The sequence below is a fragment of the Podarcis liolepis genome (assembly GCF_965112155.1).
Source record: "Podarcis liolepis genome assembly, chromosome: 2".
NCBI lineage: Eukaryota > Metazoa > Chordata > Lepidosauria > Squamata > Lacertidae > Podarcis > Podarcis liolepis.
In genome coordinates, this window is record NC_139555.1 from 32783044 (window position 1) to 32809584 (window position 26541).

At 40.9% G+C, this 26541-nt stretch overlaps 1 protein-coding gene across 20 annotated transcripts in view; it reads right to left on the minus strand.

Annotated features, from left to right (window-relative positions):
• CACNA1G (calcium voltage-gated channel subunit alpha1 G) overlaps positions 1 to 26541 on the minus strand; it is a 331728-nt gene that overhangs the window by 33553 nt on the left and 271634 nt on the right. For 9 of the 20 annotated variants that reach the window (XM_083487098.1, XM_083487093.1, XM_083487089.1 and 6 more), the window contains 6 exons: positions 22639 to 22765; positions 18562 to 18687; positions 17728 to 17817; positions 17319 to 17532; positions 10211 to 10261; positions 2405 to 2556 (listed from right to left, as the gene is read on the minus strand). In XM_083487098.1, the coding sequence (XP_083343224.1) occupies positions 2405 to 2556; positions 10211 to 10261; positions 17319 to 17532; positions 17728 to 17817; positions 18562 to 18687; positions 22639 to 22765 (760 nt within the window). The remainder of the gene's footprint in view (positions 1 to 2404; positions 2557 to 10210; positions 10262 to 17318; positions 17533 to 17727; positions 17818 to 18561; positions 18688 to 22638; positions 22766 to 26541) is intronic. The other 11 variants (XM_083487104.1, XM_083487097.1, XM_083487099.1 and 8 more) reach the window with 3 other exon arrangements.

The window sequence follows — 26541 nt, forward strand, 5'->3', positions numbered from 1 at the left end:
AAAAAGTGTGCCACTTACTATAACGACTTCATGGTACATACTGACACCTATTTTTCTAGAAAGAAAGCACTGTTAATGTTCCCTTTGGTTGTTTGGATAGACACTGTATTGACGTAACTGTAAGTGGATGACGTAACTGAAGATTTGGGAAACAAAGTTCATTATGTTCTTTCTCCAAATTGTAAAATGCAAGAGGGCCTGGGGTTCCAGCAATTTACATACAGCTTTCAATGTTCAGAACCCTAGGAATGGCCAAATCAGTCCATTTCAGGTTCTCCCAGTTTTTAACATTCCCAGTCTTAAGTCCTCATGAAAATTCACCAGCTTTCCAGTGTGTTTTTCCTAATATTTACATTTTTATACTTTTTTATTTATTTTCATGGTACAGAAGATAAATTTGGAGAAAACAATTGTTATAACAGTAAGCAACAAATAACTTGTCCTGATAAAATTACAGACTTTCATCATGCCATGTGTTAAAGTTTCATTTGATTACTCTAAGAGATCACGCCACTAATATTTACATGTTTGTATGCAATTTTCTGCAATATGCCCCATTTTTCCAAGCAGTTTCCCCTAATATAACACATTTTTGTATGTGATTTATGTAATGAATTTTCATATGCTATTTTCACTAATATGTGGATTTCTTTGTATACTTCCCCGTAATATCTTTTAATTACAAAATTCAAAGATGGGTGAGTTCTGAAGGATTTTGGTTCATCCATTGTTTCAGGAAGTGTGAATTAGGCAGGCTCACATTAAATTTGTGAATTGAACCAAATTTCTCCCATATCCCTACTTTGAACTCCTTTGTTTTTATCCAAATTGGATAGCCCTTAATGGTGAACAGTTCTAATGAAAGCATGAGAGACAAGATGGAGCAACCCTACCCTGCTCCATTGTACAAAGAAACAGTTATAAACCACTGGCTTCCACCATAGTCTTAGGCATGATGATAAAGCATCTTGCAGTGGTTCTTACGAAACAGATCCAAATCCTATCATAGTAAAAACAACACTCAAGGAATGTCTGCCACTGAGTGTCTTCTGCAGCATCCAAAGAAAGCATCTCCCTGATTACCACCTCTCATTCTAATGGGGGAATATAAAATTCAAAAGCCTGATGAAGATTATGAATTTCACTTTTGGAAATAAAAACAGGTAGTTCTTTCTGTATCTTCTGAAAAGCTACTTGACCTAGCAAAGAGGTAGTAAATAATTTCACATCTTGATTCAGTCTAGAGATTGGGCCATATGCTCGCTTTCCAAAGAACCTCTCTTGGCTTTGCAATGCAACAACAGCTAATGTTGCTTGATTAGAGGAAGGTCATAAAATCAGGGTGGTAATCAGCTATGTTTTACTCAGATCAGAAATTAAAAACGTGATTAAGTTAGGTCCATTAATTTCAATGGGTCTACTCTGAGTAAAATCCTAGGATAGGATTTGGTCTTGAGCACATACAGAAGTATTTCAGGAAGTACAGCCTTGCTGCTGCTGTTGCTATCAACTCCAAAATGTATGACTAATGCTATATGGGTACCTTAGGGAAGATACTTTGCACCTCAGCTAATACAGAGTTGCTTACTAGTTGGCTTATAACAAGAACACCCTGAGTGTTTTACTGAGTTAGCAGTAGTTGCAGCAAAAAATATAAATATTTTTGTTAAAGCCAATGCTATGAGCTGGACCATAAAGAAGGCTGATCGCCAAAGAATTGATGCTTTTGAATTATGGTGCTGGAGGAGACTCTTGAGAGTCCCATGGACTGCAAGAAGATCAAACCTATCCATTCTTAAGGAAATCAGCCCTGAGTGCTCACTGGAAGGACAGATCATGAAGCTGAGGCTCCAATACTTTGGCTACCTCATAAGAAGAGAAGACTCCCTGGAAAAGACCCTGATGTTGGGAAAGATTGAGGGCACAAGAAGAAGGGGACGACAGAGGATGAGATGGTTGGACAGTGTTCTCGAAGCTACAAACATGAGTCTGACCAAACTGCGGAAGGCAGTGGAAGACAGGAGTGCCTGGCGTGCTCTGGTCCATGGGGTCATGAAGAGTCGGTCACGACTAAACGACTAAACAACAACAACAAATGGGCTGTAAAGATAATCCTTGTATGCAACTGCTTTATTTTGGTTTCTTTCTGTGTTGTTTATGATGATTTGAATGACTGCTATTGACCACAGTTCTTTAGCTGGTGCCAACACTACTCTCACTCAGTAAAAACTAGATCCCTATATCACGATCATCTCCCATTCAGCATGGTAGAATAGTCAATGCATATTTATTTCTGTTTCATTCTTTCTTTCCATGTTAATGGATGCAATGCCAATTCCTTATCAAGGCTACAACAATGTTTGCAAACCACCCACAGCATCTACAAATACTTTTCCTGCCCTACCTTTGGCTGCTGGTAGTGCTCCATAGCCATGGTGATGACATTGAGCCCAATCACACCTGTGATGAATAAATCCAGGTAATGGGTGGTGCACATTTGATGAATCAGAAGTCGGAAGCGAGAGTAATCAGAGTAGTAGGGTTTACACTGTGCCTCTGAAAAGGAAAAGAGTGGAGAAGCAGATCAGGTAATTTCTCCCTGTCTTAAGACCAGTTCAGCACTGGCTTTCAAAAATCCAAATTGATACATTCAATCAAATTCATAATGATTAGGTTTTCAGCAACGAATGGGGTGTGGTAAAGGGGATTGTATGTTAACCATCATTAATGCATAGCAAGACTACAGGATCATCTATCTGTACCAGCAGCTACAATAAAACATGCACAACAGCCAGGCTTTCAGGATTAGAGATAAGGTGAGTATGGCATGGAATCATTTCAGATTCCAACATAATGTTTAGTGTAAAAAATCACTGTTTAGATATCTATTATTACACAACAACACTCTTAATTTATATAAAAACAAGAACTTTCAATCAGAATTGCAAGTATGTGAGCTATAATTACAAGGCCTGTATTAACAGTGCATAAAAGCGTGCATTCAATCTCCACTGAAAAGGGAGCTTGGAAAGGACTTGAGGCAGGTTGGAAACAGTATGCAGTGGTTTTTGACAGAGAATAGCAAAGCACTGTAATATGATATTTTAAGGGCTTCCCTCTATATTTTGAGAGCATGCCTAAATGTGAAGGAATGTTTGCTTGCCAATGGGATATGTGTTCTGTTGCAATACAGTGCCCAGTTAACATTGGGCATGTAAAGCTTGACTACTTAGCTGTGAGTTCAGCATAATATATAATATAAGGGTGAGTGTTTAAAAAGGTAACATGGGAGTCCTCTTTATTACATATTTTACATGGCTGTTTATTTGTATATATTTTGAAATGTTATATATGAATGTTTTATGATGGCCTATATTTGTAATGCCTAATAAAGGTTTGATTAAGTAAGTAAGTAAGTAAGAAAGTAACATGGGAGTCCAGGCAGAGAGGATAGTATAAAAAAGATACTAGTAGATACTGACTGGGAAGCAATATACTGTGATGTAAGGGGAAAATGTAAAGAGGCAGTGGGGAAGAAAGTTAAAAAGGGAATAATGGACTGTTTGAAATAGCAGACATGAACTCATATAACTGCATTTTGAAATACAAGGTAGGGGAATGGAGGGCGGGGGGAACAACCCCAAAGTTGTCAGAGCTATGAAAACAATTTATGAAATAATGCAAGTGATTGCTCAGTCAGAATTTCTGTCTCGGAAATAAATGATCTTCTCATTTGTGTGTGATTGCCAAAGTGCAAATGTCCCTGTTAGTCTTCTATGTTTGGCTGCATCAGGGATGACACTTACTCTTCAGGCCTGAATGTTCCTGCAGATAAACTCATTTACTCACCTAATCTCTAACGAGGAAATGCCAAGTCTGAGTCTATAATTCAGGGCAATTTTCAAATAGGCATTATAATGTACCATAAAATGAAAAGGACTGTCTTGAAGATGTCAGAGTGTAATATTATGACCATAATTAGATGATCAACTGGTTATGAAAATTATTGAGCCAAGAGAATTGAATGGTGTGGTGTTTAGCTACTCTGAACACACAAAAAAGGATTTCATATATTGGTCCGAACAGAAATTTGGGGAGGGTGAAGTATGAGTATTTGTGATCTTGAGGGAAAGCTAATTTTTAGATCACATTTTTGCAGGGAGTATGTATACAATTTGATTCTCAGATAGTCAAAATTGCAATCTTCTTAGCCATTTATGCAGCTGGCCAGTCGTTTTGTATGGTGGAGGTGCAGCACATGCCTCTTCCCTTCACCCAGGCACCTAAAGCAGGGTGTGGGGAATCTTTTGCTCTGCTGGATTCCAGCTCCCATCTGCCCCAGCTGGCACAGCCAACAGCTGCCTGTGGGAGCTGGAGTCTAACAACATTCAGAGGGACAGAGGTTAACCACTCCTAACCTAAAGAAATATGTAGCACAGGCCCCTTATGCCTGAGGGCTCAGTTTGGGGAACATTTCCCTATTTTGGGAGGGAAGAATCACGTGTGTGTACACAAGGAAAACCTAAGACAAATTACTATAGGTGTGCAGTGGAGAGGACATGGGCCTGTGCCTCTTACACATGAAATGATCATCCACCTGGGTAAGTGATTAGCTGCATCATTATATGACTTCCAATATCCCCATCCCACAATGTCTGAGCATCAGGGAGAAGACTAATAATGGAGCAACTTATCCTGCGAGGTTTGGTGAAGTGATCCCAAACATTTGCTCCAGTACTTTGAAATAAAGAGGCTGAATTGATATTTTTTGCATTAGGAGCTGCCAGTCTATAGATAATCTGACCCTGAATGCCATGGCATAATATTAAAAAGTGAATTTTGTTGCTGAATTTATTCAGCATCTCTTAAAAAACACAACAACAACAAAAGCTACACAGGTTGGTATCTGACTGACTCACAACTTTCATCAGAGCTCTTACATTCTGCATAAATATCCATTAAAAACTTGAGATATCTCGATGGCATTATGCAAAACTATGAAGAGGAAATTAACGAAAATGTTTGAATACAATTAAGGTTTGAACTGGGGCCCTGGCTATGAACCAAGTTATAATTTCAAAGAGAAACCCCATTATAATTTGCTGATCTCTTTTTGTTCAATACTTATCCATAATTCACATTCAGGCATGAAAAAATGTCACAATTTCTGCCTTTTATTTGGGAGGATTTATTTATGAATAATTACACTGGAATCCAAGGGTTCAGCTATGACTGGCAGATTAATTCAGAACTCCACACGGTAACAAAAGAGGCTGTTAACATACAGCAGGGATTTTCACAGAGATTGTAGAATGTTACCTGCATAGCAACAAAGCATGTGGCAGCATAACCTTATAAGCAGGGCTGCCCATTTTCCATTCTGTATATTGTGGGTGAAGACAGATGTAATATTTAAAGAGATGGCTCAGCTGGTTCTTCACCTCTGACATGAGCTCAGCTTCCTCTCAGCTTCACATTTGCTTGAGAGGTATGCAGTCTATCAAGCTGAACACTGGAGCACCATCTGTCTTGTCCCTCCCTCATGATTTAGCTGATTTAGGCCTTCTCAAAAAAATTAAGTGCCACATATCCATCTACTTGTTTTGTATTAATTCTTTGCCATATTAGGGAAGGGAAGGTTGGACAAATAGTGGAAATATTTGACGATGATGCAGGCACTGGCCATAGCCAGGTTTGCTGAACCAGAGTTCAGCTCTGGAGCAAAAAAAGCTACGTCTCTGGACTGAATGAGAAGAGGTGCCTCCAAACCTGCTCCTATAATTGATAATATCTGTCTTCACCTTATTTTTGGTAAGGCTTTCTCCTAAAATTCTTCTCTGGTTAAGTCAAAAATCAAATCAAATCACAGATTACTTTTCAGTAATTTAGCCAATTTTTAAATTGTGCATCAGATTGATAAATCCGTAACATAATTGATATAAACATTTTGGTATCTGCCAATAACTTTATTAAACATGTCAGCCCTGTTTCAAAATCCTGCTCACCACCAGCTTCCCCATGCTTGGCATGCTGTCATGCATATTACTGGAAATTACAGCTTTTACCTTAAAATGAACCACAAACAGTCACACCATGCTTCCTGTGGGCTTTAAATTAACAGCTGCTGAGTTTAGGTGGGCAGGGAACATTTTTCTCTTTTGAAAATAAAAGTATCATTTCTTTTTGCTGGTGTTATAAAGAAGCCACATTTCTGATTGTTTGTAAGTTTTGGTACGGTACTTAAAATGTCTTGTTCTAGACCTGACATCCGTGCCCCCCTATGCAACAGCATTATTTGTTCTAGGAAATATTTGAGAGGTACCAACATCTTGGGAAATACAGACATCTGTTCAAGTCTAGGTGATGAATCATCACACAAAATGACACCACACCACCAATACTGCTACAATACAGTGACTGGGTCAAGAACAAGAAGAATGCTCAATTAGTTAGGAAGATTCTGGAAAGATTAAGACAACATCCTGACATCGAGGGTACCAATGGGGTGTGCGTGTGTATGGGGTGGGGGAAGGAGGGAGGAAAATGGTAGGCAAAGAAAAGCAAGAAAATAATGACAAGAAGGCCTATAATAAAACAACAGGCACCAGCAAGGGTGGAGAGGGGGGAAACAGGTTCTAAATCAAGCTGCTTTGGAGGGCTCAGTAAAAAACAAGGAATGAACTTCTATTGGTTGATTATTGATTTGATCAGAAACCAGAATCCAGGATATAAATGGCAAAGCATCTTTTGTGTACCATCGTCAAGTTACACAGAGTGGTGGCGATTCAGACCTCATTTTATGCCAATAGTAATAAGAGAGCTGGTAGTATTAAAGTTATTTCAGTCTTCCCTCTCATCTTGGAAGATTAGATACAGCTCTAGCTCTCTTTCATACCAGAGGGAAGGAGGGAACAAGACAAAGGATTATTGGATAGTGTCCAGTGTGCATAATATGTCAGAGCACTAAGGCTTATACGACCACCATATTGACCTCATAGTGACTGGCAACCCCACTGAGTAAACATGCCAACTGAGAGACTCTTTCATTCACAATTTACGCAGGACATAGCCCGAAGCGGGCAAAACATATTCCTATTTTTCTTTGGATTCTGTAGAATTATGTTCTGAAGTGATCTGGTGTGGCAGCTGTAAACAGCTGTCGTAACAGTGTTGGCATTTATGTATCATTTTGAATGGCATAACGTTTCACAAATAGGGGGTCGAATGCTCCCCCAAGCCTTCATCAAGTGGATAAGCGGTCAGGGATGCAGCTCTTACTAAGCAGCTGGATTTACAAACTGTCCAGAGAATATTGAGTTCAAAGTGATGTGCATGGGAGTAACACTGACATTTAAACAAGCGGTTTTATTAGTCTTTTTTTTTTTAGTGAGTGGCATTTTTTAAAAGCAAAGTGGAAAATGGTTAAATTGTTCCCACTGACAGTTTTCCAGCTGCGACAGACAGCATCCTGTCCAAAAATAAAATCTTGACTTTATACCAGTAAACAATACAGATAGATAGCACCATTTTCTTTCTACAATTTGTAAAATGCAAAGAAAGAAAGACATCCTGGGTTTTCAGGTTTGAATGACTCATTAGGGCTAGTTTGTAGAGCATGGGTATCATTGGTTTCCTACTGTCACACACATTTAAAGTACTTTCACAAAAGAGTCTCTCTCTGTCCTTTCACACCAATGAGCTTTACATTGTGTTTAATAATGTGAGCACCAGTATGAGGCAACAACAAAGGGAAGACAAAGCACAGGTCTGAGAATCAGACACAAGAAAAGGCAAACTAAGAGGTTCTTTGTGAGCCTGCACTGAAGAATGGCCCACTTGGGACGACGCCAAAGCATTCAAAACAAACAAATGCAACGGAACACTCAAATGTACATCTAAGATTTTAAGATTAGAATCACAGTGAAAGGACAAGTCTCAGGGGATTTTCCTCTAGCTCTTGTCCAAGGGGATGGACAGGACTGATCTCCTAGCCCACACAGAGAATATGAACATGTGAATGCAAAGAAATGGAACATAAAGAATGGTAATGTTGAGGAGATTCAGGATTTATTAAAATGAGCTGGGTCATTTTTTGCAAGCCATATATATCTTTAAAAACCCCTTCTGATTTATTCCTCTGTAATGCTCTTTATTTACTTATTTACACAACTTGTATTATTAGAGTTGCACCTCAAATTAGCACTATACCTATCAGGGTCTGTGTTAATGTGCATCATGCTTAAATAGGCACCATATTCACTTATCCCCTGGAACTACCATATAATTTGAAGAATTTGGAAAAGTCTCCCTGTAAGATTGCTGCAGACAATTTGTCTAATGTATGCAACCTTTCCTGGTTTTCCAAAGTTGCAACACTCGCCAGTGATGTGTTCTTCTGGCTTACAACCCAACAGCTGATTCAATGTTTGGCAATTATGACCACGGTCACTGAGGTGGAAAAGTCCTTGAGACTCTCACACAAAATATGCCCAGTCTGGTTTTACAAATGCATGGAGTGACTAGAAGGACTTCCTGGCACCCAATGAGAGGTTCAGTTATCTTATGCTATGTAAAGATGTGGACTTGAATTGAGCAATCAAATTCCTGTTGCTATTTTGAGTTTTTCTAAAGGTGGATTAAAGAGACTGTCCTTTATTAGGCAATGTTTGATTCTGTGCTTGCTGAAGTAAAGAATCTGTTAAGCAGGCCCAGAGCTATAGATCTGATTTGGACTACATGACTATCTGTCTCTTGCTAGGTCTTGATTAATGAAGTAGGACATGACATCACTTTTTCTCACACTGAAAACAACACAAAAGTTCTCCTTTCTAATTTGTTTAAACGTGTGGTTTTTTTATTTTTCAGTGGGGGAACATTCAATCGCAGGAGCCCCCACTGCAGTCTAAAGGAGCAGAACCTGGACAATGGGGTATCACCTTATTAAGAAGTTGGGCTAAGGCTTGGGCCCTGTACAGATAAGGAGCTGTCCCCTAAACAGATCATGCTATTAGGTATACAGTGGTACCTCAGTTTTCAAACGTATTTCTCTGTTCTGGAAGACTGAGTTCTGAAATATTTGAAAACCGAGGCGCAAAGGGTGGTCTGCAAATTTCATAGAGAAAATTGAGAAAAATACAGTGGCACCTCAGCGGAAGCCATTTGACTTCCGAGGCGTGTTTGAAAATGGAAGCGTTTACTTCTGGGTTTTTGGCGTTTGAAAACCGAAACCATCGCCAATGGAGACGTTCACAAACTGAGGTACCACTGTATACCTAACAGCATGATCCCAAATGCATTTTGGAATAAGTTTTCAACTGATTTTGGTGGACTCTTTCTTCCCAAATAACATAGCTGAGGAGAATTGTCCACATGCACAGATCAGTATCTAGGCAAGTAAAACATTGATAGCTGATGCAGGTATTACATTTTACTTCAAAATACAGTTAATAGAGCAGAGCTGAAATGCCCTCCCCAATTATCTCCTGATATTTTAGGGTTGCAAAATGGGGAAGGGATTTTGCCAAATATTCTTTTGGGTTCAGGAATGAATTGTATCAACCATTTTTCTTACAAAACTCTCTTCTGAAAATTTCTCCCCAGTCTCCAGATCTATCTTAAGCAAGGTTGTACCGGGGAAGGATATGAAACACTATAGGACTTTGGTGGTGATGGGGGAGCCCATTACAGAACATTGTATACAAAATATTCTGCAAAAATATATTTGTCACCTGAGGCGACACTATTTTTAGCTCTGGTGACTGCCCCTCTCATGGTCAGTACAAAATGAGGGACCTCCCCCCGAGTCTCCGCACATCTGTACAAGGTTAATCACCACACATCAAACAGCTCCAAAGTGGATGACCCAGACATTATCCCAAAAATCTCTTCCTGAAAACAACCAAAAAACAAAGAAAAGAACATCGAAGGGAAGTTGGCAATATTTGTGATGAAAAAGAAAAAGAAAACCTGCTAAAAAGGTAAGGTTAAGACCATGACATCAAAAATGTGTCAGTGATAAGTCAAACCTGCAGACGTTTCTAATTTTTTAAAAACAAGCACAAAAACAACATGCGTGAAATGCAGAGAAACCAAGAAAAGGCCTTCCACCACACACAATCTAGCAAGCTGCCTCATAGGACCAGTGGGCGGCCGTTAAGTCACACAGCACTGCCATTCACGTGAGACAAAGACAGCAAGGACTTCCCAGTACCTGGCACTGCACTGGCTGAGCTGTCCATTATTACATCATCCAGCATTAGATCTAGAAGAACGAAAGGGCATTAAATCACTGGAGAGGATGCGAGGCCAATCCTTCATTCCATCTTCATCGCTTCATGCACCCGTCACTCTGACAAAAGCACACCGTCACCCTGGCAGGGCGAAACAAGGGTTCTGCCTGCCTACAACCGTTACCCACAAACGCACCCACACATTTCAGTGGAGTTTAGATAGAAGCAATGTAGAGTATACCTCCTGTGGTGCAATGGGTCAGTGGATTTGGCTGTTAACCAGAAGGTTGGTGGTTTGAGCCCAGCCAGGGACAGGTGTGGGCAGGATTCCTGCACTGCAGGGGGCTGGACTTGATGACCCTCAGGTCCCCTTCCAACTCTACAATTCTACACCATCAGAAGGAGGGTGGTCTGTATTGGCAAATCAGCCTTTTAAATTTGTATGCAAGGACGATGTGGTCTTATGATTTAACACTTGTACAGTGCCTAGCTATTTGAGATTAAGTATTCATAGTAGTATAATTCATGCTGCCTTTGAGTTTAAAAGCCCCAAGATTGGCATTAAGAACATTATAATATAAAACTAAATAATGTTATTAATGTCATTAAACAATAATATTAAGAATGAAAACACTCAGAATACTGATAGGCTGGGACTGCGAGAGGCTACCCCAATGGGTTGCTCGCACTCAGAGGAATTTGTACAGTAACTTTTTTGCAGCAGCAGCATCAGCAGCAGCAGCACATCACCATCAAAGCCTATGTTCAGAAATCTCTTCAGTTTCCCAACACTTTTCACAATGCAGCATTTGGGAAGTGTGCACACGAATACAGGGCAACATAAACCCAAGACACCTCTGAGATAAACAGAACTAGTTGATCCTGAGCAATGTAACGGTTGGTGAGCAGAATATGAGATTCTTATCCACTGTGATGCACTGGCAGACAGCTAAGGGGAAAATGGTCCTCTCTCATAAATCAATGTAGCCTTCAGGGGAACTATATGTTACACTGGAATAAACTAGGATTATTACGGGTAAATAACAGTGGCAGGCAAAGGGAAGCCCCAAATGTAACTATAGACCATTCCTTCCATATTCTCAAGTCAATAAAGTATTAAAGTTATCAGCATGACATCTGGGATAGCATCACCTCAGGGGAAAAAAATGAATGTTGTAATCCTTTCTAAAGAAATATAAAGGAGAAGCTGAAACCTGCTTTCTTGTAGTCTTTTGACCCAAAGCAGTACCCACAAAATCCCATTAAAACCAGTGGGGCTATGCCAGGACTAGTCTAGACTCAAGTAACTACTTAGTCACATGGTCGGTACTGGCCCCAAGGCAACATAATACAGCATGGCATCAGTATTGGTCCCTATGTGATAAGTAAACATACAGGGAGCTGGGTGGGAAAATTCTAGTTACTATACAGTCTTCATGCCACTTACCCCAGAGGAATCTCACCATTTCAACCAACTGTATAACTAATGGGTTATTTAGAAATAAATATTTTAAGAGGTGAAATGCTACATTATGTGCGAACATGTAGAACAAAACTCCAGTGACCACATCTGTTAGGAACCCATTTGGAGTAGAGAGCTGGCAAAGGGAAGGGCTCTTTATCACTCCCAATATTCATTGCTTTTCTACTTCAGTGCCTTCCTCTGAACTACTTTTAAGAGTTCCAGACATGTTTGCTAGGGGAAACATGAATCTAGACAAGAGATAGAGGAGAAATTTGTGCAGTCTGCATTTTTAAGCAAACCAACCTTATAGGCCAGCCCTGGACTTATATGCAGTTCAGAACACAGTTGACAAATCAGTTTCAGCTTTTAAAGAAAAGCATACAAAGATGTGTATTTTACAGAAAAATGCACAAAATATGCACTTCTAGGGGGAACTGCATACAAAAGTCCATGCAAAATATGTACAAGTTAAATGCATTTAGTGCATTTCCTTTTTTAAAAAATAGCAACAAATGGGATAGGATATTCCCTACATGCAAAACTGGCATGGACCAGAAAGAGGGTAATTCATCCATCCCTAAACTAGAACTGTGTGAGGGGAAAATAGGGTTGGCTAGTTGGAGCAGGAAAACAGTTGTTTGATGATGAGATAACCATCCTGACCAGGGCTGGCCTGAGACATTTTGCTGCTATAAGCAAAATGCCACGATGCCCCCCCCCAATTCAGGCCCCCACCTCATCCTTGCCATCACACTCACGTTGCCACTGGCTCTGCCACAACTGTACCCTTGCCTGTAGCTGTGCCCACACTTCCACCACAGTGCAGTAGCAGTGAGGGCAATGGTGTTGAGGTGGCTGCACTAGCCAAGCCCCGGGGAGGCTGGCAATGGGGCAATGGCAGCGGTTGGATCTGCTGCCTGAGGCAGATGGCTTTCACATTGCCTTATTGACAGGGTGCCCTTGATCTCAGTCCCCATTGCCAGCGCACACAACTTCCCCACCCCAATTTCTCCCTTCCAAAGCTACCCAATGTTTTGGAAGTGGCCACCATAGATTTGTAGGCACTTATTTTTTCCACAACACATAGTTCTGCCCTTAGGCACATTTGTTGCATGGAAGTCAAAGAGTGTTCTGCCAGGGCAAACTCAACTGGCACTTGTGCCTACAATCTTAAAAAAACCTTTTTCCTCATAGTACTAAGCAAGAGATTTGTCCGCTAATAAATGCAATTTTCACTCCATACAATCAACCCAACAGACTGCAAATGAATGTTATGGTTCAAAAATGATTATAAGAGGACAATTTCTTTCTTCTGTAAATTTTATATGGTAGTTTTTTTTGCAAGAACTTCCCATTCTTCAGCAGATTATTTCAACCCATGCCCCAATACATTAGAGAACTAACTGGCAATATCATTCCATGCATAAAGTGGACTGCAACTTTCTTTTAGGAAATTCCTAATATTTCATGTGTGCCCGCCCCCTTTATATCTGATGTTGTAGCTGACATAATTCAAAGTATTTCAGGATTTATTTATTTATTTAAAAACTTGAGAACACGGTGAAATATTAAGCTTTTCCAAGCGGTTCTTTAAAAAATAACAATAATCACAGCTAAGGTGAAATTATTTTCCAAGGAATTATGATGTGTCAATGGGAGCTCACATTAAATGAAAGGGTGTTCAATATGTTACAGCTAGGGAAGAAGCTATAAAATCCTAACTTCTCTGTTGAAGCCCTTTGTAATGAGGATCATTAGTGGAATCATAACTATAAGATTTATGAATTATGTTTATAGTTTTATTGTAGCAAATACTAAATCCCTAAATACCTACATTAATTCCCAAACTTAGGAAGAAAGCTGAAGGTGTTATACAATTTGCCTGGACCATATAAAATTATGCCACACATTACTTTTAACTATGGTTCGATTTTTACACTTAACTTGTAAAACGGATTTTCACAATAATAAGTGTGTCAGAATAATTTATAAGAACATCCATTTTAAGTGGTATTCGTAATATCCAGGGTCCACCTTTTCCTCATCAATGGAGTAACCATTTCATAAATCATTTGTAAACTGATGTGTTTTGTAGTCATCCCTACATCAAAGGCTGCATAAGGAAACTAGGTGACTGTCTAAGGCAGGGGTGAGGAACTTGTGGCACTCCAGATATTGCTGGATTCCAACTCCCATCAACCCAACTCTTTCCAGTGTTTGCTTAAAACACAGACTCCTTTTTGGCCCACTGGTGATTATGTTATTCTATGACCAAAGCTATCTCATATCTATATGAAGCTCTAGAAGTGGCCATTAGGCGTTTTGGGGCAAATTGCCATCAATATACTGATGACAATCAGTTCTATTTCTCCATAATATCTTAATCAGGAAAGACATGTGCAGAGTTGGGCAACCAAGACGTTCAAGGGTCTGGAAACCAAGCCTTAAATAATCATTGTAATAATTTTATTGTCACATGGAAGATAATAATAATAGTAATAATAATTTTTTATTTATATCCCGCCCTCCCCAGCCGAAGCTGGGCTCAGGGCGGCTAACAACAATAAAATAAGACAACATTTTAAAATAATTTCATTAAAAATAAAAAATAAAATACTTCAAATCAAACTGAAGGCAACCATTGGGTAGAGTTCTGAGAAAATTGCCAAAGGAGGGGGTCAGGCTGTGCCCTGGCCAAAGGATTGGTGGAACAGCTCTGTCTTGCAGGCCCTGCGGAAAGATGTCAAATCCCGCAGGGCCCTAATCTCTTGTGGCAGAGCGTTCCATCAGATAGGAGCCACCGCCGAAAAAGCCCTGGCTCTGGTTGAGGCCAGCCTAACCTCTCTGTGGACTGGGACCTCCAAGATGTTTTTGTTTGAAGATCGTAAATTCCTCTAAGGGACATACCAGGAGAGGCGGTCCCGTAGGTACGAGGGTCCTAGGCTGTGTAGGGCTTTAAAGGTTAAAACCAGCACCTTAAACCTGATCCTGTACTCCACCAGGAGCCAGTGCAGCTGGTATAGCACCGGATGAATGTGATCTCTCAGCGAGGACCCCGTAAGGAGTCTCGCTGCGGCATTCTGCACCCGCTGGCGTTTCTGGGTCAAGATGGAGCAAGCTTGTTTTCTCCTGCTCTGGAGGGTAGGACTCAAACCAATGGCTTCAAGTTACAAGAAAGGAGATTCCGACTAAACATCAGGAAGAACTTTCTGACAGTAAAAACACATTTTCTATTTAGGCAAGCCTACCCAGACATGTAGAATACTGGCGTGTTTTAATCTCTTTTGCTTACTGTTGATTTTAATTATCTTTTGAGTGTTTTTTAAACCTGTACTTATCTGTTTTTTGTTTTTTACTGATTATTCTAATGTTTTATTTTTGTAAGCTGTTTAGAGGTTTTAGAGAAGCTAAGAAATATGGCAGTGGGGGGGGGGGGAATACCATAGTGTCTCAAGACAATATGGGAAATAAGTAATGAACAGGCAAGTTACAGTAAGTACACTGTGCCAGACAGAGGGGCAGGCCAGGAGTCTAGTGAACCAAGGAATAATGCAAAAGATGGTTAATAAGTTCCCCAGGGCTGTGGCCCACTGAGAGGTGTGAAGGCAAGTAAACATAAAGGATGACAAGGGGCGGGCCTTTCACCTTGAACAAGAAGGGGTGGGTGAGAGGAGGCATGCCATTTTATATTTCCATATAAGGTCCTACTATGTCAAAGCCAATCCTACGTAGGCCACAATTCTGTGCCAGATTCCACGGGACTGCATTGCTTTCCAAATGTGTTACAGGCATGACTAGAGCTAGCTTTCCTTTAAAATGGAACTCTTTAAGTAGTGTATAATTCCATTCTTAAATCTTCCCTGTTCCCAGAGTTACTTTACAAGGCTTCCTTTGTTGTAGCAAGAAGCTGCATTTGACAAAACTCTACGCTGGCTGGGAGGCCAAGACTGCTTTATGCACAAAAGTCTGTGAAGCTTTTTGTCTGTTTACCATGTTTACCATGTTATTACCACTAAAATATTTACAGATGCTATACCAGCAAAACACGGGTGCATGCATACTTTTCACTGACAATGATTGATATACTACCAAAGTATCTGCAATAAACCTTTTCACCTTTGTGCCTTTATGCATCATGGGATGTTTCATGTGTACGAAATCCCATGAACTTTGGCTAAAAAGAGAACATGAACCCCAATACATGGGCAGTCCTTCCTATAACATGATTGTATGTTCCTTGAGCTATAAACCGAAATAGTCATTGTCTTGGAAAAAATCATGTCAGTTCTGAAATACTTTGAAAGGTCACTTGTGAACACCACAACCTTGTAGCTCATCATGGAGCTCTCTTATTTCTGAACAGTGTCACAAAATTCATTAATAAACCACAGTTTCATCATGATTTATTCGTTTCAGATCTTCTGATCTGGAATCCTTACCCTCAAGTAAATAATGTTAAAATATAATTCTCTTAGTTGTGAATGTCCTTAAGTATCTAGATATTAATTTCATACAATTAATGCTCAAAAAACAGCAACACACAACACAAATCATGGTCCTATCTTGTTATACCTATAAAACAACCATACAGGGAATTGCACCTTTTTTTTTTTTTAGTAACCATTAAACAACAACAAAAACAACAACAACAACAAAGAGAGATTCCTACAGATTTACTGGTGTCAATCTGAAAGGGATGAAATAAATGTGGAAAGGATAATGGGTTGGGGGAAAGCCATAAGAACACTTAAAGATGGAAGTAACAAGAGTGATACCATGAATGAACGCAGGGGCATTTGGGGAAAAAAATCCAAGCAGAATAGAAGGCATGCAAGATGGAGGAGAGTACCTCTGACCTGTGACCTCTGACCTGAATGTAATTTCCTGTTTTTCAATCAAACAGAACTGAGATAAAAAAGACAATATGTATGTCAAGTTTCTCAGATTTTTATAGACACATCTAATATGGTTACAAAAGGATTTTAAAAAAATATTCTAAGTGGTCCAACGAGGTTGTGTGCCAGTGGATCTACTTAATTTGGCTAATTTCTGTCTGGTTATTTCCTTCATCATTTTAAAGAAAAAAAAATCTGTATTTCTCAAGCAAATACACTATATTTTCAAGCATTTCAAAAACCAGGCTGCTTTTTATTATTACATCCTTGAATGCACAAAGCAGTTTCATCAATCGATATGCAAAACTGGCTCAGAAATTGACAAAAGTGATTTCACTGTGACATTACAAGGCTGTAATAAACCAAATAGTGAAGCCAATTCTCAGCAACAGTGCTAGACATGCCTAAGATTCTTGGCCTGTTCTGGAACTGTTGGTTTTTGCATTTGACACTATTTGGGTAATGCTAAGCTTGTGCAATAAAAAAAATACATTTAAAATTATTCTTTTTTAAAAATCACCTAGCGTATAAAGTAGTTGCGAATCATGCAGCCATTGCTATGTTTCTGCGGCTCGTTATTTAGCCTATGCCAGAACTATATCCTTCATGCAAATTTCATAGCTGGACATGCTTTTGAAAGGAATCTGAGCCTCAGGTGCTAGGCAGGGAGTTACGGGGAGACTGTCAAAGGTCAAGCAGGACTCAGAAAGATGAGGAAAGACTACCGACCAGCCATCTGTTTCTCCTTACTCCTTCTCTTTTTCTCCAGCCGCTTGAGTCTCTTCTCCTCTCGTCTCTTGGCTTCTTCTTCTTCCTGATGCTGACGACACTTATGGAAATTCTCCACCACAACTCCCACAAACATGTTGAGGACAAAGAAGGCAACAATCAGCAGGAAGGAGATGAAGTAGAGGAGCATCCAAGGGTTATAGTTCATGACTGGCTACAAGGCAGAGAAGAAAGCCATTAAAATTACAACCTAGGAGGGTACTGGGGACAAGGCTGTATACACGTGCAAAGTAAGATTGGAACATCCTTTGTCCATGAAGATTGTGAGATACGGGGAGGAGCTGTACCCCTTACAGTTTTGTTTTTTACAAAACTATCTCTTCTATTAACTTAATGCCGAACCACGTACCTGCTGATCCACTCCCACAGCATCCAATCCATCATACATGATGTCCACCCACCCATCTTTGGAGGCCAAAACAAACAGAGACATTAAGGCCTAGAAAGGCAAGAGGAAACACAGAATTACATTTAGGCCGGAAGAAAACAATTCCGTTCATGTGCCCATCTTCTACTCTGGTCTCCTACCTGCTCAAGTTTAAACTTGCATTTTAGCTTGTTATTTTACCTTGTTGATAAAAATAATGTGCTTTGATGCCGAACATCTCCCGCCTGCGAAAACCTATCAGTGTCAGACACTGGTCCAACAATGAGGGTTAATTCAAAAAATAGAGACAGCCAGCTCCATTTTCACCCTACAGGCTTCCCTCACTCACTTCTAATTAGTTCCTGCCATGCTGCTAAAGTATGGATGATTTCCAGTGGACCCTGTAAATGAATGGAGATGTTAGCAGCCAATGCGGCGCCCTTCATATGATGTTGGGAATCAACTGCTTACTATTGACCATATTGACTATAACATGAGTTATAGTCCAGAAACATTTGGAGTATATCACTTAGGCAAGCATTAGGTTGTGCTGAGTACAGGGTGTCAAATTTTCTAATATGAGGCTTTTTGATAGACATATGTAGTCTGATGTGTAATGGTCCAAGAAGGTGCGAGCCCTTGTCTTAATTCAGAAAGGAACTTGTGCAGACTTACGGACGCTAAAATGGGGGATTTTAAGTGCACATTTTGCATCTAGGAAATGTGTCATTTGCCACGGTATCTGCAAAATCGGCAAGAACACTTAGAATCAGGGAAATAAAGGAGCAAAGAAGCAGATTACCATTCCATTAATACCTGGCCGAGATTATCAAAATTATACTTGTGCCGGACCCATTTGTAGCTGGCTTCTGCACAGTCCGACCTGTTGGTAATGTTCCTTGTGTCTTCCCCTTGGCAGACAAAAAACTTCCCTTTGAACAACTGTGAAAACCAAGAGATGGCAAAATAATTAGCAAATGTGACTTTACAATGCCCGGTCACTGAGATATGTCTGGAGGCTTTTGTCTGGGTGCCCCCAACTTCAGACACTTGGCATGTGGTCATCAGGGACAGGTCTTACCTGCCCCATTTAAGCCCTGAGGTCTGGCACCAGGCCCCCAATGTTTTATTAACACCATCTTTTAGTGAATGGTGCTTTGGTCCTGCTGTTTTTATTTATTTTTATTTGCTGTTTTAATTGATTTAATTGGTTTTCCTTCTATTTGTGAGCTGCCTTCTGAATAATTAAAAGCTGGGACATTTAAATAAAAACCAACAAAAAGGCCCCCAAATCACCACCCAGGGAGCAGCAGATAATGGAGCCAGCTCCAAACAGGCCTGACATCTGCATCTGTGCTGGCATGGACATGCCAGGGAACACCAGGGCTGATGCTAGTCACTACAGCATCCTTCCTTCTTATTTTTAACAAAATATTTTATAGTTAGGAGGTGGCAAGTCAAGCATGTACTTGGTTACAGATGTTCGTTTTATTACTCATTCCTTAAAGATATATTATCCTTTTCTAGAAGAAACGATGCTTTCCCCCAAGTAAATGTGTTTAGCATGAAGCAGCAAAAGCAAACCCCATTTTATTTCTGTAGCCATGATGGTACCATAAAAATGCAAAACTGCACAAGTTCAGAGTATTTCTTTTACCAGGGCTAGCAAACAGGTTTTTCTTTGACTTTGCTCTAACATATTAGCAATGGAAAAGCAGTTACAAAGCATGGAATTGCCGTGGTGAGAAGAGAAATGTCAACTGTGTCCTTCACAACTAAATTAATACATATGACCAGCGCCCTATAAGACTGTGAAGTCCAGGGTCTAGAGTTACTTAACGGTCATCACTGACCACTGCATGCTGCAGGAAGAAGTCATCAGGATACAAGTGAAAATGTCTCCACAATAGCATTCAAAGTTTTAGGAACTGATAGAGGAAAAAGCTGATTATTTAGCATGATTTTTAAGAGTTGGCTTGATGGACTTGGAAGGAACAAGCCACCAAATCTTCTTCTTCAAGGGTACTTGGTTGATGGTAGACTAACTCATGATTTATGCCCATACACAAAATATTGTACCACGTCCAGTTTTAGCAAGAATATCTTACTCTCTTTGACAGGGACTATACAACCCGAACAACCTGGATGGTGCAAACAATGCTGCAAATAACTGCCAGTGGTACCCACACTTTTTATTTGTTTATTATAAATATTTCTCTCCCATATTTCCACGAGTCATGCCCAAGGCTAATTTTTGCTACAGATGTGGCTCACTGCAGTTCGGCCCCAATGTACAGGAAGCCTGTAGTATACACAAGCTCATAAACAATTGCCCCCAATCCAGTGAAGATTAAGAGCCATGTGTAATTGGAAGCTTCCACATGAGTGGCTGCTCCTAACTGGAAAGAAATTTCGCCTTTCCAATGCATGCTGTACATAATTACCTGGGATCATCCAGCAGTCGGGGCCCTATAAATATCCAAGTAGCACTATAATGTAATTGTGCTGAGCATGTTTTCAGGAGATGGAGGTGGCTAGAGTTGGTCTCCTGTCAATCTGCCTCCCCACCGAACAGAATGCCACAACTGTACCTTCTTTTGCAAGGCACAACCCTGGTGTCTGTGTATGTCTACTGCTAAATCCGGCCCTGGCTATCATTTCCTCACAGTTCTGACAACTTCTGAATAGCTGCTTGGAAATACATTTCCTACCTTGGATTATTATTTAGGTTACAAGACAGTATTTTCTTGCTTTTATCCAGTACCAGGGTCCATTTACCCTGCTGACTTCACAGTTATGCCCTTTCATGCTCCTGAAATCACCTTGGGTCTACACATGCATTTGATCAGACAAAGACATTATTCAGACTACTAGAGGGAGGACTTTTGCACAGACCTTTGCTAGTTAAATCATATACATGGATAAAGAAATCAGCTCCTTTTCTAGACCCCAGTTGATTCTATACCTCTGCCTGTAAGTAGAATGAAGGAAAGGCCTCCCATCATTACATTTATTCATTAAATCTGTATCCTGCCCTTCCTCCCAAAGGAGTCCAACATTTTCTGTGAGATCTCACTCACTCTGTCTAGGACTGCCAGATTTAATAAGGGACAGGTGTTCCACATCTCTTAAAGTGACAGAAGAATTTTGAAAGGTGCAGCTTCTCCTGCTTGTGCAGTTACACTGGTCGAAATTCTGTGGTGCACACTGTATTGTGAATCTGGTGACCCCGAGGCATTGACTTCAACAGTGTCAGATACAATTACCAGCAGGGTGAAAGGTATCGAAACCCCAGATGATTAATATTGTCGCTTTCTCAATGGCAAACAGGAAGCGGCAGAACGTGACAGCTACTATGATGGATGCCAGTGCAGCAGCCTGCATCAGGCTAGGTTGAGACATTTGCACTATTTTATTGAGTGACAAAAGTTATTGGCATTATCATGCTTTGCTTCCCTATGGCAAGGTTCGTTTCCCACTGGACTCTTTAAACATCACCTCTTTATTTGAACTCGAAAAGAGATGCCAAGTGTTTAGGGCTCTGTTTGAGCAAGCCAAACAATAGAGATCAATGCAAACCCATATATTTCATAGGTGGTGACATTTAATCTTTTTTTTTTTAACCTAAGAGTACTATACTTGGGGGGTAGAAGTGTTGAAAAGCACAACACTGGATGCATACCAAAGGTTGATGATTTCCCCCAACACAGCATTTTCTGAAAGGCTTAGGGACTAGGGGATCAAGCTACACCCTGTACTTTCCATTATTATATTTCATCACCTCTGTCTCCATGACAGGTTAGTTACTAGTGCCTACTCTACAGCAGTTGAAGCAAATATTGGGAACTGCAGGAAGCAAATATGGGGCATTGAAACCAGCACATTAGGGAAGAGATCAAAACAAGATTACTAAATCAGATTTCGGTATCTGGAAAGTGGGAGAGTGAAGAGATAAAACTTTAGGTAAATGCTCAGGATGACTTCCAAAAAAATAATGAGACGTTTTATAGTTATAGTGATATAATACAAATTCCAACCTATACATCAAGGCATAGCTCTATAAAGAAAATATGAAGAGAACAAATGGGACCACTGGATATTACTAAGCCATTATAAAATGTGCAATTGATTAAGAAACAAATCACTTGCAATACTACATTAAAGCTGCTAAATGTATCTTGGAGAGCTTACCACGCATGTACATGCAACAGGGAGCTTACAGGCAAGGGAAACAGAACCTCAGGCCCAGGGACCAAATGTGGGCTCTGTTTGGACCTTGGGGTTCCCCCCAACCCATGCACCCCCCGTCACCAGTCTCATCATGGAGTGTTTCTGCCTGTCTAGAATGAACCCTTGGACTCTGACTCTGCCTCTTGGCTGGATGGAGGACACAGACTAGACAAGAGGCAAAATTCACATGTATTGTTCTGCACACTTTGTCTCTGCCCATTGGCATGTGGGCCCCTGGAAGGTTGCGCAGAAGGGAATGCAAGCCCTCAGGCTCTGAAAAGGGTAACAACCGTCCATTATAGGCTACCAGCCCCCTCCCTCCAAATGTGCTACCGTGATGCTGAAAACACACTTTGGCTTAATGAAACTCACAGCGGAATGCACAAAAAGTGTACATTTCCTACAAAAGAGATACAAAACGGTTTTGCAGCTAAAATCAAGTATTTTGACTGCATTTCTAGAAAAAAGTAATTTGTGAAGCAGCTATGAAACATATGGACTTATTATTTGTTCTATAAGCACCTGTTGAATCTTGCACCTTTCCAGAGGCATATATGGTTGTGAGAGTCTGTGTATAGGAAAGTCTCCTATTCCATGCAGTGAATTTGATCACATGGACCATCTAGTCTATTCTACTTTCAGTGAATCCTGTGCAAAGCCTACCTGGACTCCCAAGATGCCAAAAATGATGAAGAAAGCACAGCAGATGACAACAATGTTTCCAATGGGTTTTAGGGATGACATCAGGGTTTCCACCACCAGCTTCAGCCCTTGTGCCCGGCTAATGACCCTGAAAGACAAAACTAGCATGTTAATAGCATCCTAACAACATATCTTTCTTCATTCAAAGGGAGTGGGGAAAAGGCAAGTTGAAGTAGCAACTAGCTCAAATACAGGAACTTCAAAGAAATAAAGTGACTCCAATCTGAAAAGGTAAAATGGAACTGAAAATGTGCATTTGGGAGAGCACTTGTGTGAATTACAGGATTTTTGTGCTTTTACACAATGCACTTATCCCATAGAGATGTAAACACAGCAGCATAAATGGGACATCTGAATAGTATTGTTCATTTTACAATGACCAATTTGTGGCATTTCACCTTAAAACATCTACAGTGGTGCCCCGCAAGACGAATGCCTCGCAAGACGAAAAACTCGCTAGACGAAAGGGTTTTGCGTTTTTTGAGTCGTTCCGCAAGACGAATTTCCCTATGGGCTTGCTTCGCAAGACGAAATGTCTTGCGAGTTCTTGCGAGTTTGTTTCCTTTTTCTTAAAGCCGCTAAGCCGTTAATAGCCGCCAAGCCGTTAATAGCCGCTAAGCCGCTAATAGCCGTGCTTTGCAAGACGAAAAAACCGCAAGACGAAGAGACTCGCGGAACGGATTAATTTCGTCTTGCGAGGCACCACTGTATGTATTTTTGCCATGCTTTCTTCCACACTGCTGTAATAAACCCTGTGCTTTATACGATTGTAATGGCCGCTTACCATCTTGCAGGTGAGTGGCGGTTGTGGCCCAATGCGGCACCTCCTTTCTCCCCTCGACATGCAGCACCATTTTAGATTGTTTCCCTGTCCCCTCTGGCCACTGCAGAAGCTCACAGGTTCCCACCTAATGAGCCAATCCGCAGCGGCCCGGGGAGGGATGGCCATCTACTTAGCCTGGCTGACCACTCAGCACAGCATCCAGTTGGCCATGATCATCGCCCACCCTTCCCTTCCCTTCCCTTCATTAATAGTTGATTACTGCTCTAACCATTTCTTTTCAGCTAGCTGAGCTTTGCTGTAATCTTTTGGCGGTTGCTGTATTCAGCGCTGGGAAGCAATTTCCCCTGCTCAGCAGGTTTCATTTTTCCCATAGCACAACTTTGGCAGTTTAGGCCTTGGGCGGAATCCTATAGTCTTTCATCCAATTGGGGTGTGGTGAAGTGGTGACTCATCCACCCCCTGTTCCCTGGGGTGGTGTACCCCGTTAGACGGGTCTAGAGGGAAGTCTCTGTCCAAAGAGCAAAGTGTGTAGGGCTAGCGGGCCATAGAGCTTCCCACAGCGTTTGGGGGCCATTTGCGTAAACCTGCGTTTTGCAATGGATCCACCCCCGAATAGACCCTGTCTTGCCTCAGTTCCCGAGCAAGGGGGTGCGGGGCTGAGAGGGATACACGCCCAATGCCTATGCCAAAGCTTCCTACACCTGAAATCAATAAAGTTGTGGCCGTTTAAATCCCAGGTGGTTGTTGTATCCATTCATTTTCCCACTCAGCAGTTAGGCACACCAGGAGAGTGGACTCTGTGGCTGGGCACACAACCAGTCTTCCAAACAGCCATAGAAATGTGAAGCTAGATGTAAAGAAAGAGCTTTGGCTGAATTTGGGTTATCACTGAATATGGGGATGCATCTTTGCTACCACAATGATTTAAAAAAAATATATATAACAATGAATGAGATGGGTATTCTGAAGCAACTGACAGCTTAGGATTCTCAGAGTACTCATGGGATAATTTTTGAGAGAAAGAAGAAGAGAAGAAGAAGAGTTTGGATTTGATATCCACACCCCGATTGGATGATATCCCGCCTTTCACTCCCTTTAAGGAGTCTCAAAGCGGATAACATTCTCCTTTCCCTTCCTCCCCCACAACAAACACTCTGTGAGGTGAGTGGGGCTCTGTGAGGTGAGAAAGCTTTCAAGATGCCTTTAGCTTGACTATTTAAATGCACTGTAATGGAGAAAGGCCATAAGTTATCAAGAGCTGTGACTGCAACATACATTCTTCCCCTTATGGCCCCTGATGACCAGAACAGTTGACCAAAACTCCAGTTTCTGCAAAAGATGAGGAAAAGTCTATGGTATAATGATGCCAATTAAGGGCATTGGCTTACAGATTCTGGTTTCAGACAATTGAGCTATTGCCCTGAGATCTTGTGATGAAGGGAGGTATATAAATCTAATAAAAATAAATAAAATATTTATTTGTGTGTATGCTGAATTCAGTTGCCTGTGATGTATCCTGTCAACATGTCTTTAATTTTGCTCAATTTTTAAAAATACAGCAGTAGCCTCAGTAGCGCTTCCCTGGAAACCCCATGCTCCTTGGCTGAGAAATTAAACTGTATCCCGTTTGACCTCACGGGTAACAATCTAAGCTCCTGTAAACAGAGTCTGGCACAGTATAACCCGACATCATTCTTCAAATGTAGGCCCTTGGACAATGGTTCACTTCTGCAAGAAGTTTGAATGTATGGTTTTAATCTAACTCACTGTCACTTGTGGCCTTATTTCCTGACTGGGATTTCTGAACATTGCTACCCATTTGGAGAAAATCTCTATGTATTCTGCTCTTCGGCAAAGCTTCAGCAGTTTGTATTTTTTTCTGAATACACTGTTATCATTCACATTCTCAAGGTAAAAAGCAAAGATATTTACTTATATTTCTGCTGGTTCCACCAGAAAGGTATCCTTAAATTGATTCAGTGGGGAACTTTTCTCTTTTTTGAGCCAGCAATAGACAGGGCCAAATCCAGAAGGGGATGGGGCCAAGACTACACACACCAATTAATCTACACAATCCTCCCACTTCACACATCTCTACACCAACACACACACACACACACACTCATTTACTCACATCCATTTATCCCCACACTCCCTCCTCTCATACACATCTCTTGCGTTTCCTTTGCTGTGCGTGTTATGGTCTGTTTCTGCACCACCAGCTTGTCCCTGTCCTCTGTTTCACACAAGCAGCCAAGAAGGAGAAATGGGCTTTGGAAGGAGTGGGGCTGCAGGAGAGACCAACCAGCTGCATGGGGTGGCCTGGCAGGCCATGCTTGGATTGTGCACCAGAGATTCCCCGCCCCAATTTTAATGGATCCATTTCATTTCTTGCAGATTCGTAGCATGACACTGTCCCTGAAAAAGTGACAGCACCATTATAAATGCACAGTTGGCTTTATGATTTTCAGGGGCCTTGGGTAAGAGACCATCAGTAAGCCCTGTTAGGCACTGAGCCATAGAGTGTGGAATTTATAAATGGAGAGCACCCCAGAATAATCAAATCAAATTCCTGGAATAAGTGTCATCCCCACAAATTTCTCTGGAGCATAAAAGTGCATTAATACCAAATCAGGCCTTGGCCCATTGGTCTGTAGGACTGCCATATACCTGAGATCTTCTTCACCACATGGAGTATATGCTATCCCAGCCCTTCACTCTCCAAAGAGCATGGTGGAATAACATATCTCCACAGGCTTCACCTTCCACATCTGTACAGAGCAACTAAAAGTCAGCTTATCATTCTCCATGTGGATGACTTCTAATTCTTATAGAACCCCCTCTTTTTTGCTGAAGAAAGAGGTACAAAAGCTTTAAGAAAATAGTTGTCTTTTATAAGTAGCTTTAAATTCTATATCCAATGATAACAGCAATTCCCTGTGTTAGGTTTTGTTTTGTTTGTTCATAACACCGTTGCTTAGAATGCTTTTGCTCTTGACTTTCCTACCTCCATTCTGTCATATACATTCCAACTTCCCTGAGTTGAAACTCACTCAGGAAGCCTTGATTGGGACTTTGTA